The sequence below is a fragment of the Saccopteryx bilineata genome, chromosome 4 (genome assembly GCF_036850765.1).
Source record: "Saccopteryx bilineata isolate mSacBil1 chromosome 4, mSacBil1_pri_phased_curated, whole genome shotgun sequence".
Taxonomy (NCBI): Eukaryota; Metazoa; Chordata; class Mammalia; order Chiroptera; family Emballonuridae; genus Saccopteryx; species Saccopteryx bilineata.
The window spans coordinates 72,428,560-72,446,251 of record NC_089493.1 but is presented as its reverse complement, the minus strand read 5'-3'; the positions used below and the strand labels follow the sequence as shown (position 1 = coordinate 72,446,251).

General features: G+C 39.2%; 1 protein-coding gene across 3 annotated transcripts in view; it reads left to right on the top strand.

Moving 5' to 3' along the window:
• Positions 1-17,692, top strand: part of SLC12A1 (solute carrier family 12 member 1) — a 90,672-nt gene that overhangs the window by 14,998 nt on the left and 57,982 nt on the right. Inside the window, exons 5-10 of one of the 3 annotated variants that reach the window (XM_066276479.1) lie at positions 3,610-3,705; positions 5,512-5,651; positions 7,725-7,835; positions 9,740-9,851; positions 11,796-11,923; positions 17,452-17,536. In XM_066276479.1, the coding sequence (XP_066132576.1) occupies positions 3,610-3,705; positions 5,512-5,651; positions 7,725-7,835; positions 9,740-9,851; positions 11,796-11,923; positions 17,452-17,536 (672 nt within the window). Of the gene's footprint in view, positions 1-2,364; positions 2,461-2,996; positions 3,093-3,609; positions 3,706-5,511; positions 5,652-7,724; positions 7,836-9,739; positions 9,852-11,795; positions 11,924-17,451; positions 17,537-17,692 lie in introns of all 3 variants that reach the window. The other 2 variants (XM_066276480.1, XM_066276481.1) reach the window with 2 other exon arrangements.

Below are 17,692 nucleotides of genomic sequence, written 5' to 3'. Positions count from 1 at the left end.
TTGCTGAATAGGCAGTCACAAATTGAGACAGGCTGAGGGTAGCGCAATGGTCTTTAGAATGTCAGGTGCAGAAGTTAATTTACAAAACTTAAGAATCCAAGAATTCACTTTGAAAGATTCAAGCTCAGTAGGCCTGGGCATTTTTAATAAGCACCCCAGGCATTTCCTGAAGCAGGTGGTTTAAGGACTGTACTTTGAGAAAACTATGAACTGAATGTTCTCCAAGCTGCCTTTTACCCTGGGATTTTGTTTGCAATGTGAGAGAGAAGAAAATCCATTGCTGCTTAAAAGTAGAAAATTTGTTCCAGGATTTCATATGGTTTACAGAAATGTATGCAATGCCAAGGGATAAATTAAGACTTGGTGGGAAAATAGAGGCAAGGGGAAAATAAGGGTAGAGAATTAATAAAGTGAGAGTAGGTTTAATGCCTTGAAATGCAAACCGTATGAGTCTGTACAGTTGCTGGGGTAGGTTAAACATTTGATGTCAAACTTACTGAAAACAAAGTCAAGAGCAAAATGATGTGCAAAAGATCAAAAGGAATCACTTTTAGGGGTACAAAAAACTGAGGCCACACAGTTACATAAAGGTGAGGTTCACCCCAGGATCCTTGCAATAGATATGAAGAATTTAATGCAACTATTTCTTCCAACATCAAACTTCTAAGAGTATATAGAGGCAAAAGCAATATGGTCCAAGTTTGCATGTTGTGCCTACAGTTAATCACTTCTTATTGCTCTTTAACCTTTAAAATAGCCTAGAGATTTCTGCTTGAGCCAGGATATAGCTGTGAGCATCAATGTAGGCAGTGTCCAGTGTGTTGTTTCCATTTCTTTCCTTAATCTCCCTAGACTTCCCTTTCCCTCAGAGAAATCACTGCCTCTCTTGGCTGATTACCCTTCTAATTATCCTCGGAACAAGAGAGCCTGCCAATAATTATAGAGCATCCATTTTATATAGAGGATCATACAAAACAGACCGACGCAAAAATTTTATGGCTGGACCCAAGGTGATTTCAGTGCCTGTGACTCCACTATTTCTCCCTGAATTCAGGGTCACCCCTCATTAAGGAGATTATTGTCATGGAGGAAAAACTGTTTTCCTTCTACCCATATTAGGCTCATTTGCTAAAACCCTGTAAATCAGACTGACAAAAGACAAATTAACAAGAGGAAAACAATTAGATGTTTATTAACTTGTGCCGTGTGTATACACATGGAAAGACTCAGCAGTGAGTAACTCAAAAGGGTGGTTAGAACTTGGGCTTATACAGCAACTTAAGAAGAGAATAATACATTTTTAGAGAAACAACAAGATAAAAGAAAAGAACTGAGTTTCTAGGGTGACCAGTTGTCAAAAGGCAAATATATGTGGGAACTAATAGAAGATAAATAAACTTTATGTTCCTGTGGTACGAATTCAGCTGATAAGGGACTAGAATGGTCTCTGGTGCCTTTACAGATTTATTTCCTGTTAGATGAAGAAAGGGAGGTATCTGCTTTATCTCAAATATATTTTGCTCAAAATAATCCTTAGCTCAGGGCCCCCTTGTCTTCCTTTGAATTTGGATTTACCACTTGCTCTCTTTCATAAGCATTGACCTCTGTACCATAGGATCCTTGAGGACAGCTTTTTTTCATTTTATTTTATTTGTTTCTTGTATTTTTTATGTTATCTGATACATAGCTGGATACTCCATAGGCTTTTAATAAGCAACAGTAATTATGACTATTGGGAATCTGATCAAAAAGCAGTGCCCCCGATTGTGTTCTGTGTTCTATGAACTACGCTAGCCACTTTACACATGCATTCTTCCTAATGTCATTGCCATTTTTGGCCCAGAAAATAAGTAACTTGTCAGTGGTCACATAGCCACTGAATTAGAATAGTTCAATTTGATTCCTTCCATATTACTTATCTGCCAGATGAACAATTTGATATATTGTATGTAATTTTCCATACCCAAACAATAAAATGTACACAAAAAGATAGTTACCTGGGAAGATGAACATTGACTCTTTAGTTATAGTAACATCTTAGCATTGTATAGACCAATTATTATGTTTTTAGGTGTCTTAGAGCTTCATTATGAACAGGGTACATGTTAAATTTTGATCAGACATAGTTGCTTAGTGGCAGGCAACTTCGCACTTCATGTCTTAGTTCTTGAGTTTCTTGGACCGGTGCTCCTACAGGCAGAAAACTTTAAAGCTGAGCACTTAAATCTGTGGTGATTTTTAGGCCAACTTGTTACCTCAAATGTGGTCCTTTGGTGACTACCCCAGACTTGCTGGCTTTTATGTTAATGATCTAATGGATTGTTTCGCCGATTAATTGCCTTTATTTTTCCTCTCTTAACTGAGGTCTTGGTGTGATTATCATCGGCTTAGCCGTGACAGTGACTGCTATCACTGGTTTATCCACCTCTGCTATTGCCACAAATGGATATGTCAGAGGAGGTAATTAAACTTGTGACCCTGCATGATCTTTTGTACGGTAAAGGTGACAGTCTCAAATAGTTCACCACTGACCTTTCTGGAGTATTTTCAAAGGTAATCCAAGTTGCTTCCTTCCCCACCCCCACCGTTACCCAGGCAAGAGAGATGCAAGAAGAATTTGGAAGGATTTAACCTTTGTCAACCCTCCAACTTTCTCATTCAGTTTCTTTCTCAAGCAAGAGAGAAGGTCAAATGCCATGTTTTCTCTTTTCACAGCCAAGGTAGCTTCTCTCCCAGGACACCAGCGTAAGTCAACTTTTCCTTTCCAGGGTGGCACTTAGGTTGTGTTTACTTTTGGAAACCATCCTTCATCATAACGAGCAGTTCTCTGGCTTGATCTTTATGCCAGGCAAACCAGTTTCTCTTGAGCACAAAGGAACTCCATTGGGGCCCACGGCTTGGATGTGAAAACTTTTAAAAGCAGCATAGTTTGTGGCCATAGGGAATCCAAGGAAGAAAAGTAAAATGTAATCTCTTTTATCTTTCATTGCTGACAGGTCTTGGAGTTCTCATAATTCTTCTTTCCACCATGGTAACTTCTATTACGGGGTTGTCAACTTCTGCAATAGCAACTAACGGTTTTGTTCGTGGAGGTAAAATTTCTAAGATCTCTAATGCTCACATCACTTGCTATGGGTAGGCAAAATCTTTTTATATACTATTTTTTTTTTATGGGAACAAGAAAGTAGCCCAGTGTTCTGTAAGTCTGGCAAACTCTTTGGATGAGCTGGATGCCAAAGGAAACATAAGGTACTGTGAGTATATATATAGTCCTGGTCCCCTCTGGTTGGCTGTGATCTCTTTCCTAATGGACCTCTCCGGCACATTGCAGGTCATGGTTTCCAGATGCTCCAAGTCCTTGGGTAAATGCTTTATTTTTCAGGTTAGTCTGCACTCCTCATGCTGGTGTTTCTTGGAAAACAATTCCTGGACGTGGCTTCAACTTTAAAGTTTAGTACATTTCAAGTGTTTTCTAGATCTTCATAGAATGGAACTTTTCTTAGAACATTTCAGGTTTTTCATGGTGAGACTAATCCTTCTGCGACAAGAGTCAGACTGCTGCCTCCCAAAAGTATTGGAGCCAAACACTTTTCTTGGGGGATTTTGCAGGTCTTGGAGTCATCATCATCGGCCTGAGTGTGGTAGTGACGACACTCACAGGTATTTCTATGTCTGCCATTTGCACAAATGGAGTAGTAAGAGGAGGTAAGCCAATTCATTTACTTATGACTGTAAGCTTTAGTTACATAATATGTCTAGAGTTGGTTCAATGTTGAAAGTAAAAATTGTATATTGAAAGACTCCAAAAGCTTAAAATAAAACAAAATAATCCAACATTTAAGGAGTAAGGCAAATTTTTTCTCAACTAATGTAAAGCTATCTCCAGAAAAGACTTCTTCAACTCATTGCCAGTGACTAAACATGTTTATAAAGTAGAGAGTGACCAGGTATCTAGAAAGAAGGCATTTGTTTTGTTCCTTGGAGGAGCCCTGCGGGCTCTCTCCCAGCTCCCCTCAGGGCCCCAGCAGACACTGCTGGAACTCCCCACTTGGTAAGTCCTCAGAGTTCATCCTAACACTATGTTTCCAGTGGCCAACAGCCATGAGACCATCTATAAAAAGAAAACAAACAAACAAAGAGTTTCTTTCAACTCATCCAGGAACAAGGAGGCTTAAGCAGAGAATGGAGTGGGTAAAGTGTATCGTGTCTCAACTGCCTTTGTTCCCCCTTCCCATTCTGCCTGCGGTCCTCGGGGCCTCTACATGGGTATCCTACCCAGGTTTCCCCACCCAGGACCCTCTGAAACACCGTCCTACCCACAGCACCCTTCCTCTAATGATCTCTGCCGGCTCTCATTTTGACCAAGTTGAAGTAATTGGCTAGCCAGTTTACTGAATGTAATCTGCAAAAAAAAAAAGGAAATAATGCGTGTTTGCCCCACTTGGATAATAGGTTACATTTTTAGGGAGGACTTTGACCTCTTAACCCATAAGAGTTACTATAGTGGAAGAAAGTCCTTTTCCATAAAAGACCATTTTTTTTTGTTTTTTTGTTTGTTTCTAGATTTGTTTGTTCAATGTCATTTCCCTACCAGTTCTGTCTACCTCCAAGATTAGCTTGGTATAGGAATTTATTAATTTGCAATGGTCTGAGATAACATCTAATCTTTTTGACCTTCACTGACATGCTCTCGGTCCCCTTTGAGCAGTTACACAGTCCAACTCAGTCTTCCACGTGCACAGAAGTACACAGACAGCCATGTGTAGAGCTCCTTTCAGGGTTTAAGGGAGAAGCAATTGTCCCAAGCCCTTCCTACCTTTCTTCTCATTTGTCACCTCCATACACATGGAGGTATTTGGCAATATCATGTTTTTTGAACTAAAAACATTTTTAAAAAAACAAGTCTGATTTATAGAGTGGATAATACACAGCACTATACAGATGCCATTCTTATATAGCAAATATGTACCAAAAATTATAACAGAAAGGAAGTTAGAATAACAACAATAAATTTCACCCACTTCATTTTCTACCTAGGCCTACTTGTTCTGGCAAATTTCAGATATAAAATTTTACTTCAGTTGCATTATTGATTTGAAGTCTCCAATGAATCTTTATAAAGGACAAAGTATTTTTAGTAAAGTTTGCTACATTCTTATTTGTAATATAAGAATATTTTCTCACAATAATTAGGGGATGTTTCAAAATGAATATGAAGCAATAATACGTCCCCTAATTTTTGTGAGCAGTATATTTGTGTATAATTAAGTTTCAATAAATAGGATTTTATAAAGTCAAAATAGTTTTATTATAGATTATAGACAGAGTGCAAGAAAGGGGTAAACTATTCATTAAAGTAACATAAGATTCCTAAAATTTTTTAGAAAATTATACTCTTTTCATTAGAATAATTTATATTTCAAATATTCTCAGATGTTCAAACTTCTTTTGTTATATAAACTAAATCCCTTAGCAGTTTCTCAGCATAAAGCATGTTTATTTCTGTTTTAGGTGGGGCCTACTATCTGATTTCCAGAAGCTTAGGGCCAGAGTTTGGTGGGTCTATCGGCTTGATCTTTGCTTTTGCCAATGCAGTGGCTGTTGCTATGTATGTGGTGGGATTTGCAGAGACTGTGGTAGACCTTCTTAAGGTAAGTAAAAGCTTTTCTTTTCTTCAGCCAGGCAAAATAATTTGGCTCACTTTGCTTTTTTAGGGCACTAGGGCATGTTATTACGGCAAGATGAGGAAAAATAGACTTATTCTGCAAAATGTGGAAGTTGGATATAGTTGAAGGAGCCCTGGGCTTGGCATCATATCTGGCTCAAAATCCTGGCTCTCACATTTACCAGCTGAAAGATTTTGGACCAGTGCCTCTATTCATCTGAACCTATTTTCTAAATATGGGCTAATACTGTCCTCTGCATTTCATAGAAATGTGGTATAGATCAAATGGAATAATGTACATGAAATACTACCTAAAATACAAACCATTAGGTAAACAATGTGTATTATTATCAGGAGTAATACAGTATTCTCACCTTATTCACTGAGGATATGTTCTAAGATCTCCAGTAGATGCCTGAAACTGTAGCTAGTATTGAACCTTATATATACTGTTTTTCCTATGCATATCTATGATAAAGTTTAATTTATAAAGTAAGCACACTAAGAGATCAACAACAATACCTCATAATAAAATAGAAAAGTTATGAGTACACTATAATAAAAGTTGTGGGAATATGGTCTCTTTCAAAATACTTTATTGTACTGTGTTCACCCTTTCACCTCAAGGAAGCACTCTACAACCTCTTTTCGGCATAACTGAATTGCTATCATCACTACTCTTTTTTTTTAAATTTATTTATTAAATTTAATGCAGTGACATTGATAAATCAGGGTACATATGTTGAGAGAAAACATCTCTAGATTATTTTGACATTTGATTGTGCTGTATACCCCTCCCCCAAAGCTAAATTGTCTTCTGTCACCTTCTATCTGGTTTTCTTTGTGCCCCTCCCCCAACCCCTCTCTCCTTCTTCACTCCATCCCCCCTACCCCCACCCCCACCCCTGTTTCCATCACATTCTTGTTCATGTCTCTGAGTCTCATTTTTATGTCCCTTCTATGTATGGATTCATATAGTTCTTAGTTTTTTTCTCATCACTACTCTTGTGCTTTGACACCATTAAGTAAAATAGGAGTTACTTGGACACAAGCACCAAGATATCATGATAATTGATCTGACAACCTAGATGGCTACTAAGTGACTAACAGGCACACAGGTAGCATGGACTCACTGGACAAAGGGATGATTCACATCCTAGGTAGAACAGAGCAGGGCAGAAGAAGATTTTATCATGCTACTCAGGATGGCACTTAATTTAAAGCTTAGGAATTGTTTGTTTCTGGGACTTCCCATTTAATATTTTTGGACCATGTTTGATTGTGGGTAACTGAAATTACAGAGAGCAAAACCACAGATAAGGGGAGGACTACTATATTACTATTGTCATTATAGATTTCCAAGCAGAAAGAAAGTTCAAATTTTAGGGTAGCTCACTGCAGAAAACTAGGCATTTCCTAGTTTAGGTGCCCCATCTAGATGAACATGGATATATATGAACATATAAATTACTTGGTCTGTGAACTAACTGCTAGTCTTCCTTTTGTGGTAATGATAACATTCATGGAATTTAATTGGTAATAGTACCTCTGTTTAAGTTTTATCAGTAAATGAGTGGGTTATATAGTTTGTAAGGTATACTCTCTTCAAGAGATGCACTATTTGCTTTGTGTAGTTAGTTCTTTAATTGAATAACACTTATTTTCTAATATTCACATCAGCAACCACTCATTTTTATTCCTCTGGGATTTCCCTGACCCAAAAAAAAAATAACTAGTCATTCTTCTGAAACAAACCATGGTATGTGAATGTACTCATGCTTTTACTTAGTGCTGTAATAGCTTCAAAAGCAGTGACTAGAATGAATCTCTAAAATTTCCAACTCCTAACCTTGGCTATCAAAAGTCTATTTTCACAGGAGAAATAATGTTAGGTTCTTTATCTTCTCAAATTGATGATTACTTCATTTTTCTATTATCTGATATGGCCCCAGACATTAGTATATAGTATCTCATCTTACTGTTACATACTACAATAAGATGTACAATGAGGGCGGGGGGAAGCTCCTACTCTAACCATTTTTGTGATATTTTTCCCCAGGAGAGTGACTCAATGATGGTGGATCCAACTAATGATATTCGGATAATAGGCTCAATTACAGTGGTGATTCTTTTAGGAATTTCAGTAGCTGGAATGGAATGGGAAGCAAAGGTGAATTTCTCAAAATGAGATTATCAACATTTGCTGGTCAGGTCCTGAACAAATTGCAGGATTAGAAGGAACCCCATATTTACAAAACATTGCTGGTATTATCACTATGAAAAAGTTGCTGGTTAGTGCTAGGTAGAACAGCAAGCCCTCAAAGCACGAGGTCCAGGCAGTCATGACTCACAGCTCATGTGTGACATGACCAGACCTGTGCTATGTCCTTCTTAACGCCATCATCACAGTGACACAACCATCAAGGTCGGTGCCATCTTCATGCACAGAGCCGCTTATGGTCATAGCAACGGTATATGCTGGAAGCCTGTGTCTCCCAATTACACCCCTGCAATTCCCTTTCAAAGTGGCTGTGGGCGCCAGAACCCAAAAGAAATGGCAAGTGTGTCAGGAAAAGGTAACAGAAGCAGAAACTACCGTTCTCTGAAATCCAGTACCTCAGCAACACGTTAGAGGGCATCACAGGCTTTGGAACTAGAGAATATCCGGATTTAAGTAGTAGTAAAAGAGTACATTTCTAAATGATGGGGAGCATGTTTTTGCGTGCTTTGTAACTCCCTAAGGTGACTTGTGAAACTGACACGGAACCTACAGGCCTGGAGACTTCTAGAGGTCACCTGCAATGGAAAGACGGCCAAAGCCTTTGCTAATATGAAGCAATAGAAAACATTCCTTCATGGCACTTATTTAAAGATTATGTATTCACACATTAAACAAAAATTGATTAAGTACTTTAAAAATTGATTAATGTGTTGGGCATTCTTCTGGGCACTGGATATTCAGTTGTGAGTAAAACAGGCACAGTTCCTACCCTAGTTGAGTACATGGTCTATGGAGATATGAGTAATAATCAAGGAGATAACGAGGACGTATAAAATGGTAAATTGTAAAAGTACTGTGAAGGCAATAAACAGGGCACTGAGATAGAAAATAATGGGAACCTACTTTCAATGACTTTATTCCCTGAGGGAGGCAATGTAGTTTCGTGGAAATAGAGGGTAGAATTTAAAGCTCCAGCGCTGCTGTTAGAATGGCTGGATGTGAATCTAGTTTATAACCATATGACCTTTAGTAAACTGCTTAACTTACCTGTGCCTCAGTTTCTTGATCCTTAAATGATGATAGTATTACCTACTTCATATGGTTATTGGTGGTATTACTCATCTGAAAGAATACTGATAACATTAAATCTGCAGCTATTATATTGTAACCCCTTGGTGAACATTAGCTGTTACTAATTTAGATTCAATAGTCAAGAAAGCATCTCTGAGGAGGTAGCTAAGGTTGAAAAGATGCAAATAAGGAAACAGTTCTGCAAAGAGTAAAAGTGCCTTCTTAGTAGAGGGAATAGCCTATGGAAATGCCGAGACAATAAATACCTTGAAATGTATGAGGAACTAAAGAGAGATAATTTGCTGGTCAACCTTGCAGACTGCTTGTGCTGGGCACACCCTGACAGCCCAACATCAAATGCACTAAGTGTCAGGGACATTCTGTGAGTCATTCTGTGTTCTCATACACCTGCCCTTAGCACTGGTAATGAGAGGAAGCCATGGTGCTCTGCCTAGGAAGGAAATAAACTCTATTAGTGTTAAACATTTGGGCTCAACTTACATTCCTGAGTACACTGCAGTAAGTTACCTACTTAGTACTTAGAATGTTCTTGTAGTTATCACCTTCAACTTCCCAAGCACAGGCTCCCATTGAAAATGTATAATCTATACTCAGGTCAAATAAAGCCATTCATAAGGACCCACTTATGATCTAATCTTAGTAGTAGTGCCCTAGCTAGGATCATCAGATCAAATCTTTCTTCAGTGGACACATAACTTTTATGATTATATAAAAAGTTGTTAAATAAATCTAACTTGGCTTCTTTTACTTTGCCATTCCAGGCTCAGGTGATCCTTCTGGTCATTCTTCTCATTGCCATTGCAAACTTCTTTATTGGAACCGTCATTCCATCCAACAATGAGAAGAAGGCCAGAGGTTTCTTTAATTACCAAGGTATGTGTGACAAATGAGTTGCTTTGCAATAAATGGTTCTTCATTGCTTGCCTCCATTACCATCCCTGTGACCCCCCACTCCAACCTTGGAATCCCATTGTGATTCAGGGAAGAGCCTGAGGTTGGATTCAGGAGAGCCAAAGTGGGTCTCAACCCTGCTGCATTACCTGGCTAAGCATCACTGTCAGGTTTTCAGCATACAAGACTGTAGGAATTACTTGGTGTGGCACCCTGTGAGACTGTCACCGAGCATGGAATTTGACTTCCCTCCCCTATTCTCCTCCACCGACTCACCTTTTCCTAACTGTTCACTCCAGTTTACTCAAGAATCCACTGCCAAGATTTTTGAAATATTTCCCTTCACTTGCTCAGTAGTCATTGTTCATTTCCTTTTTATATCACATCATCTTTCTTTAAGCTGGAAACGGGGAGAGACAGTCAGACAGACTCCTGCATGCGCCCGACCGGGATCCACCCGGCACGCCCACCAGGGGGCGATGCTCTGCCCATCCGGGGCATCACTATGTCGCGACCAGAGCCACCCTAGCGCTGAGGCAGAGGCCACAGAGCCATCCCCAGCGCCCGGGACATCTTTGCTCCAGTGGAGCCTTGGCTGCGGGAGGGGAAGAGAGAGACAGAGAGGAAGGAGAGGGGGAGGGGTGGAGAAGCAGATGGCCGGGAATCGAACCCAGGACTTCTGCACGCCAGGCCGATGCTCTACCACTGAGCCAACCGGCCAGGGCCTCATCTTTCTTTATTATTCTTTTTCCTTTGTAAAAATTGTCTTGTTTGTTTTACACGTTAACTAACATCCTTTCCTTATCGTTCTTTTCCCTCCTTCCAGCTTCTGTTATATTTTTTTTCTGATGTTATAAATTTTCTTCCCTTATTTTTCTAGATTTTTTTTGTTCACATTTTTCTTTTCTTGCTTTTTTTCCCTTTCTGTTTTTTTTTCTAAATTATTTCATTTTCATTTAAGTAACTTGGTGACAATCTGTGGGATAGTATTGTTTTATGATCAAAGCTCCTCACAATATTATTCTGCCATATATGAGAATTTGGCATAAGAATTTAAAATTCAATCTCAGCAAGGGGTGGGTATGTTAGAATATTAATAGTAAAATTGTAAGGTAGTCGTACCCACAAGTTTCTGTATTTTTTTTAGAGAGAGAGAGAGAGAAGAAGGAGAGAGGGGGAGAGGAAGGAAGGAAGATGAGAAGCATCAACTCATAGTTGCATCACTTTAATTCATTGACTGCTTCTCATATGTGCCTTGACCAGAGGGATCAAGCCAAGCCAGTGACCCCTTGCTCAAGCCAGAAACCCTTGGGTTTAAGCCAGCAATCATGGGATCATTTCGGTGACCCTGTGCTCAAGCTGGTGAGCTTGCGCTCAAGCCAGATGAACTCGCACTCAAGCCAGCGACCTCAGGGTTTCAAACCTGGGACCTTAGCATCCCAGATCAATGCTTTATCCACTGCACCACCACTGGTCAAGCAAGTTTTGCAATATTTTATTAAAAGGCATAGAAAAGCATTGTGGTGATTAAGGTATTTATGCATGTGAGAATGTAGTTGTTTATTTGTAAGATGGTGTATACTTATGGTATCTTTGTGAGCACAGCCATATGACCATGAGAGAACTCCCATTTTCTCATTTTTTCAATCTTCTAGATTCAAAGAAGTCAGGTAGCTTTCGTCTCTGTTGGCACAAAATTTATTGATTTTTCAGAGCTGTTCTAGAGATCTAAAACCTGTGATATGTATTTTGACCTTTGACAAAAATTAACATGAGGTTCATCAGGAGTATAGCAACATCTCTGAGTTCATTTTATTTAGATTATAGGAACTCATTTGCATTTAGGGGTATAGAAGTCAAAGGTAACTATCTCTTACTATGTGAAGAGCATCTACATGATGATTTTTATCATTATTTGTGTTGCAGCATCAATATTTGCAGAAAACTTTGGGCCAAGCTTCACAAAAGGCGAAGGCTTCTTCTCTGTCTTTGCCATTTTTTTCCCAGCAGCTACCGGAATTCTTGCAGGTGCCAATATCTCAGGAGATTTGGAGGTATGTTCCTTTTTTTGTTCTTGTGTCCTGGGAGGTGGTGGTGCAGCTGGTGGCCATATCACAAGTAGCTATAGATGTCAATAGTGACAAAGTTTCTCTACAGCTTTCAAACTGTAAAATTTCTGTAAGGTTTCCTGATTACTTAAAAATGATCCCTTAAGGCCAGACTGCCCTATTCCTGGTAGTCCTTCCAAAAGACTCATTCAGTGACATCAGAAAGACAGAGTATGACTGTATGTCACATATCCAACAAAATAAATACAGTTCAGTGAAAAAACTATCAGAAGTACCACTTCCTCTTTTAAACACATAATGTGTAGGAACATTGAAGAAAAAAACAAACACCATGGTCAATTTACTATATTGCTGAATGCTGATACATTCACTTGTTTAATAGGTATTTATTTAACACTCACTCATATTATCTACATATGTTAAGTACTATAAGGAGCATTGTATTAGGTAGGATATTGGTTTGAATGGTTTATAAAAGACCAGTAATTTTGACCCAAACTAGATAGAAGTTTTTCTAGTAAATAAAAATTTGAGCTGGTAGCCACCCAGTGGAATAAGAAAGATCTGCTCCAAATGATAGCCCAGCAACCCAGACTGACCTTCCTTGCTTTACTATTCCCTTGGGGATTGCCTTTTTCTGCAAGGTTGTAGATGACTGATTATTTCCAAGATCACACTCCAATCCATAGAAAGGGGAATAAGGAAGTAGTGGACAAACAATTCCTGGACCGTCAATGTAACAATTTCTGCTGACATTCCATTAGCCATAATTCAGTCTGCATCCTTAGCTGGTTGTAGAGAAGACTGGGAAATGTAGTCTCCAACTGGGCTGCCATGTGTCCAGCTAAAATCGTTGGGGGTTCTAATATTAAAAGGAAGAAGGTAAGAAAGAATATTAGGAGACAGTAATCAGTATTTACCGCACGCTCACTCAAAGTAGAAGACACAAGTTTTAGCTCAATAATGTTATAATCTACTTTGCAAGACAAGAACTATTTGCCAGAACCATCAGGAGCTATGTAGAACTGAAGACTGAGTGCACTGTCTAAATGGATTGTGAGATAAAATAATGAACAAATAGCTATTAAGTTAAGGATGATTTCTTCCTGGCAGTAACTTCTGCGTAAACTGAAAGCAAAGGATAAGTACTGACTGTTGATGAGAAAATGTATTCCAGGCAGAAAAGACAAAAAACCAGTCCAGCATGGGGGAAACTAGAAACAGTAAAGGCTCTCTCATAGTTTAACTGGAGAAGCTCATGAAGCAGGATAACCTTGTAAGGCTGTGGTTTTCTACCTATTTACACTTAGGAACCAGTGAAAATAGGAAAATTATTTTGGGGACTGCTAAAACAGCAATCAGTCACCTTGAGCATAAGCGAATTCAACTGAGATCGCTGGGTCTATAATCTTCATGCAATATCAGGGTGGTTAGCTTTTTCACGGACCAGCATGAAATTTCTGTCCGGCCAGTCCATGGACCAGAGGTTGAAGACACTCTTATAACGTAAGGAGAGAGAGCTGCTGGAGGGACCTGCTTGGGAGGTGCTTGCCTAGAATATAACTGTGACAGTGGGGCCTTTGCCTTTGGTTTTGTTCATTGCTGTATCTTTGGAGCTAGTAAAGCTTTGGTAAATATTTATTGAGTGATTCAAAGCTTTTTAATTAGTTATGTTAATGACCACGGTGCCATGACAAATTTCTTGAGCAGAGATATGGCATAAAAAAAGATCAGGCTGAGGCTCACCACTGCTGAATGAAATTCAGTTAGGGATGTTGAGCTTCCTGTTACTTAGATTTGAAAAAAAAAATAGATGTCACTGATTTAAGTTTCTACACACTGTAAATACACATTGAAATGAAAGAATACTGTCTTTTTCCCAGACTCCTTAAAGACAATTTTTATTAGATGCTCAGTTGTCAGTTCAGCTTAGCCCACGCTTACTGAGCACCTACTTACACCAGGCACTGTGAAAGCAACGAAGAACACAACCCTTCCCTCCAGGAGTCATGGTCTAAGGGGGAGACAGAGTTACTCTAATGGAGTCATAGGAAGCAAAAATAGATCTTGCAAGGTAAAGAAAAAACAGTAACTGCTATCCCTAAAACAAGTAAGGGAAGACTTTTATAGGAGGAATTCCCAATCCTGTTTTCAAGGGGTGAGTAGGAGTTCATCAGTAGAATAAAGAAGAGAGGGACAGTTGGAAGAAAAGAAATAGATGGAAGAAGGCATAGAGATAGGTACTGCTGATGGAAATTATTTTACATGCAGAACGGGGCATACAAGTAAAATCTTTGTGTGTGTGTGTGTGTGTGTGCGTGCGTGCGTGCGTGTGTGTGTGTGTGTGTGTGTGTGTGTGTTTTGTTCAATGAGAAAAAGGGAGGCATAGAGACAGACTTTTGCATGTGCCTTGACTGGGATTTACCCAGCAAGCCCACTAGGGACGATGCTTTGCCCATCTGGGGTGTTGCTCCGTTGCTCAGCAACCAGAACCTTTTTTAGCACCTGAAGCAGAGGCCATGGAGCCATTCTCAGTGCCTGGGGCCATCTCTCTCCAATCAAACCATGGCTGCAGGAAGGGAAGAGAGAGAGAAGCAAGAGAGGGAAGGATGGAGAAGTAGATGGGCGTTCTTCTCTGTGCCCTGACCAAGGATTGAACCCCAGACATCCACACGCTGGGTGATGCGCTACCACTGAGCCAGCCAGCCAGGACCTTCATCAGTATATTAATAAACATATTTATAAAGGACCTTCTCTGTGTCCTGGCACTCTGGGAGTAAAAAAAAAAAACTAAAAAAAAAATCACTGTCTAAAAAAGCAATACTTAACCTGACCAGGTGGTGGTGCAGTGAACAGAGCATTGACCTGAGATGCTGAGGACCCAGGTTCAAAGCTTCGAGGTTGCCAGCTTGAGCAAAGGCTCACCAGCTTGAGCACAGGGCCATGGACTTGAGCGTGGAATCATAAACATGACCCCATGGTCTCTGGTTTGAGCCCAAAGGTCACTGACTTCAAGCCCAAGCTCACTGGCTTGAATAAGGCATCACTGGCTCAGCTGGAGACCCCTGGTTAAGGCACACATGAGAAAACAATCAATGGACAACTGAAGTGACACAACTATAAATTGATGCTTCTCACCTCCCTTCCTGTCTGTTCCTCTCTGTCCTTCTCTCTGTCTCGCTCAAACAATAAAAATAAAAGTAAAATGGCAACACTTGTAATTTATTTCTCCCAAGATGAATGGTAACTTGAGTTAGGGTGCTACATTAGTAAAAAATTTTGCTTATCTACCAATCTGGACTGAGAAATCTCTGATTTTGATTTTATATGTAAAAAATAAAAGGTAGAGGTTATCCCATCATGATTTTCAGGGAACAAGTGATTATTGTGCTGTTGTACAAAGTTTTTTTTATTTCCATTTAAAAATACTTTGGAGATTCTACAATTAAGCTTAACTTTCAGCACATGCCCTCATATATACTATTAAATAGAACTCAAAGGGCCTTTAAACTACAGACAGTAGAGTTTGGATATTATCCCAAAATGAGCTAGAAACGTTAAGAAGTTTCGATTAAGATGAGATATGTTTTAGAGAGAGCCTGCTAGCAGACTGTGAAGGATTGGCTGTGTGTGTATTGAGCGGGGAAGGGGTGATAGGTAGGGAGAGTGGAGGCCGTAAGATCAATTAGAAGATATCACAGAAGTCTGGGCAAGAGGTGACATGGGCTTGAATTAAGGCTGTGACAGGAGAAATGGAACAAAGGGGTCAGCTTTTGTTAGAGTTAAAAAAATAAAACAAAAAGGAAATTTTATTTTACTATGATTTGCAGTTAGAAAACATTATACATCGCAACTAAGTATACACATACAACATTCCCCCTCCCCCGAACAGTTCTTTACTACAAATGACATCTGATTATTTTCACATCAGTTCTATTATATTGTATTTGTTTAATGCTAGCTGCAACCTACTCACTTGATTCCATGGTGTAATAGGTGAGAAAAAAGAAGCTCATATTTACCACTGAGGTTGAAATGGCAGAAGGACATCAGAGTGGAGATGTCTAGGTGTGTAGCTAGATTTATGAATCCAGAGCTCTGAAAAAGAACTAGGCAATACCAGAAGCCATGCATGCATTGAGTTCATCCAGGTCTGTGCAAAAGGCAGGAGAGGATAGGACCAAAGCAGCACCCAGGGAAACAAGCATTCAAAGTACTGACGGTGGAAAAGGAGTCTGAAGAAGAAAGAGAAAAGCTGCCTAAGAGATATGAGAACCCAAGGCACAATGAGGCCATGAAAACCAAAGGAAGAGAATGCTTTGAGACATAATACTTAATGATCAAAAGTCAGAGTGGTCATGAGGCAATAGCTTGGAAGGAAGAGGCTGCATATGTAGAGATATTCCTAAAAGAGTGAGAAGAAATTAATGATCACAGAGTGACTTCATAGGGGATGGCTTAGTCCTATGTGGGGACAGATTTACTTGGTTTAGTTATGATTTCCACTAATGTCAGGTTGAGTCTACATTCATCATGAGTTTACCTTTCTGATGGGTTTGATCAACAGATTTAAGCAAGCAAACAAACAAAAAATTCGCACTTTGTATTTTAACTGTGTTGATTGCTTATTTGTATCATTGAGTCTCGTGTCTTTTGGTGGGGGAGCTAATGCCTATTGAGACTGAGCTTCCCTCAATTCACCATTTATTGACCCTTACTATGTGCCAGGCACTGTCCTGGGTAATCAGTACATACATTAAAATCTCTATTTAATAATCCCTGTTAAGTTGAATTCTATCTATTATTTAGAAGCTATGCTGCTTGGAATTGATTATGATATGATTTAGCACACCAAATAGGATATAAAATGGTATATTATATATGACGTGAGCTTAGCTCAGTGAATTTATAAGCAAGAGAAAAGCCCATTTTCTGGTATAAACTTAAATTTGCATCTTTCTTTATGCCTGCTTGTGAAAATTAAGTATCTCCCATTGCAGTCATTTCTGAACTAGATTCCAAATGGGAAATTTTGAGGGATTGGAGAATTTAGCAGATGATCCTTTTCGCTCAAAGTGATTTTTTTTAAGACAAGCTTAAGTTTAGTACAAAACAACCATAGAGAGAGATATATCGACAATGTGCCAGGTATGGTTGGATAGTTCTAATAATTTAAGGTTTAATAAATTTGCATGAAATTCACAGGCAATAAAGGAGAAAGAGGCATTAGTGAGTGAACTAACTAGTATACTTTTCTATAAAAACTCCCTCCTGGACACTTAGAGATCTCTACTGTTGAGTGCAAAATTCTACAGATTTCTTTATTCACTCTAAGCACTTTACCCTTATCCCAAAAGAACTTGAGCTTACCATTTTGCTATTAGTTTAATCTTTTCTTTAGCATTCTCCTCAGGAAAAATAGCCTAAAAATTTAAAATACAGAAATAACTTCAAGCAATCTCTGCTTCTTATTCCTCCTTGACTCCTCGTACCTCCACATTATGTTTTAAAAGGATCCCCAAGATGCCATCCCCAGAGGAACCATGCTGGCCATTTTCATCACCACTGTTGCCTACATAGGAGTTGCTATTTGTGTAGGTAAGTTGTGTGTCTCTGGTGTTGGCGTGGCCGATTTACAAGGTGACCGATGGGTTTTCATGTCCAATGGACTTTCAATGGAACATAAGTAAAACATTTTTTTGTTTTTTTGTATTTTTCTGAAGCTGGAAACGGGAGAGACAGTCAGACAGACTC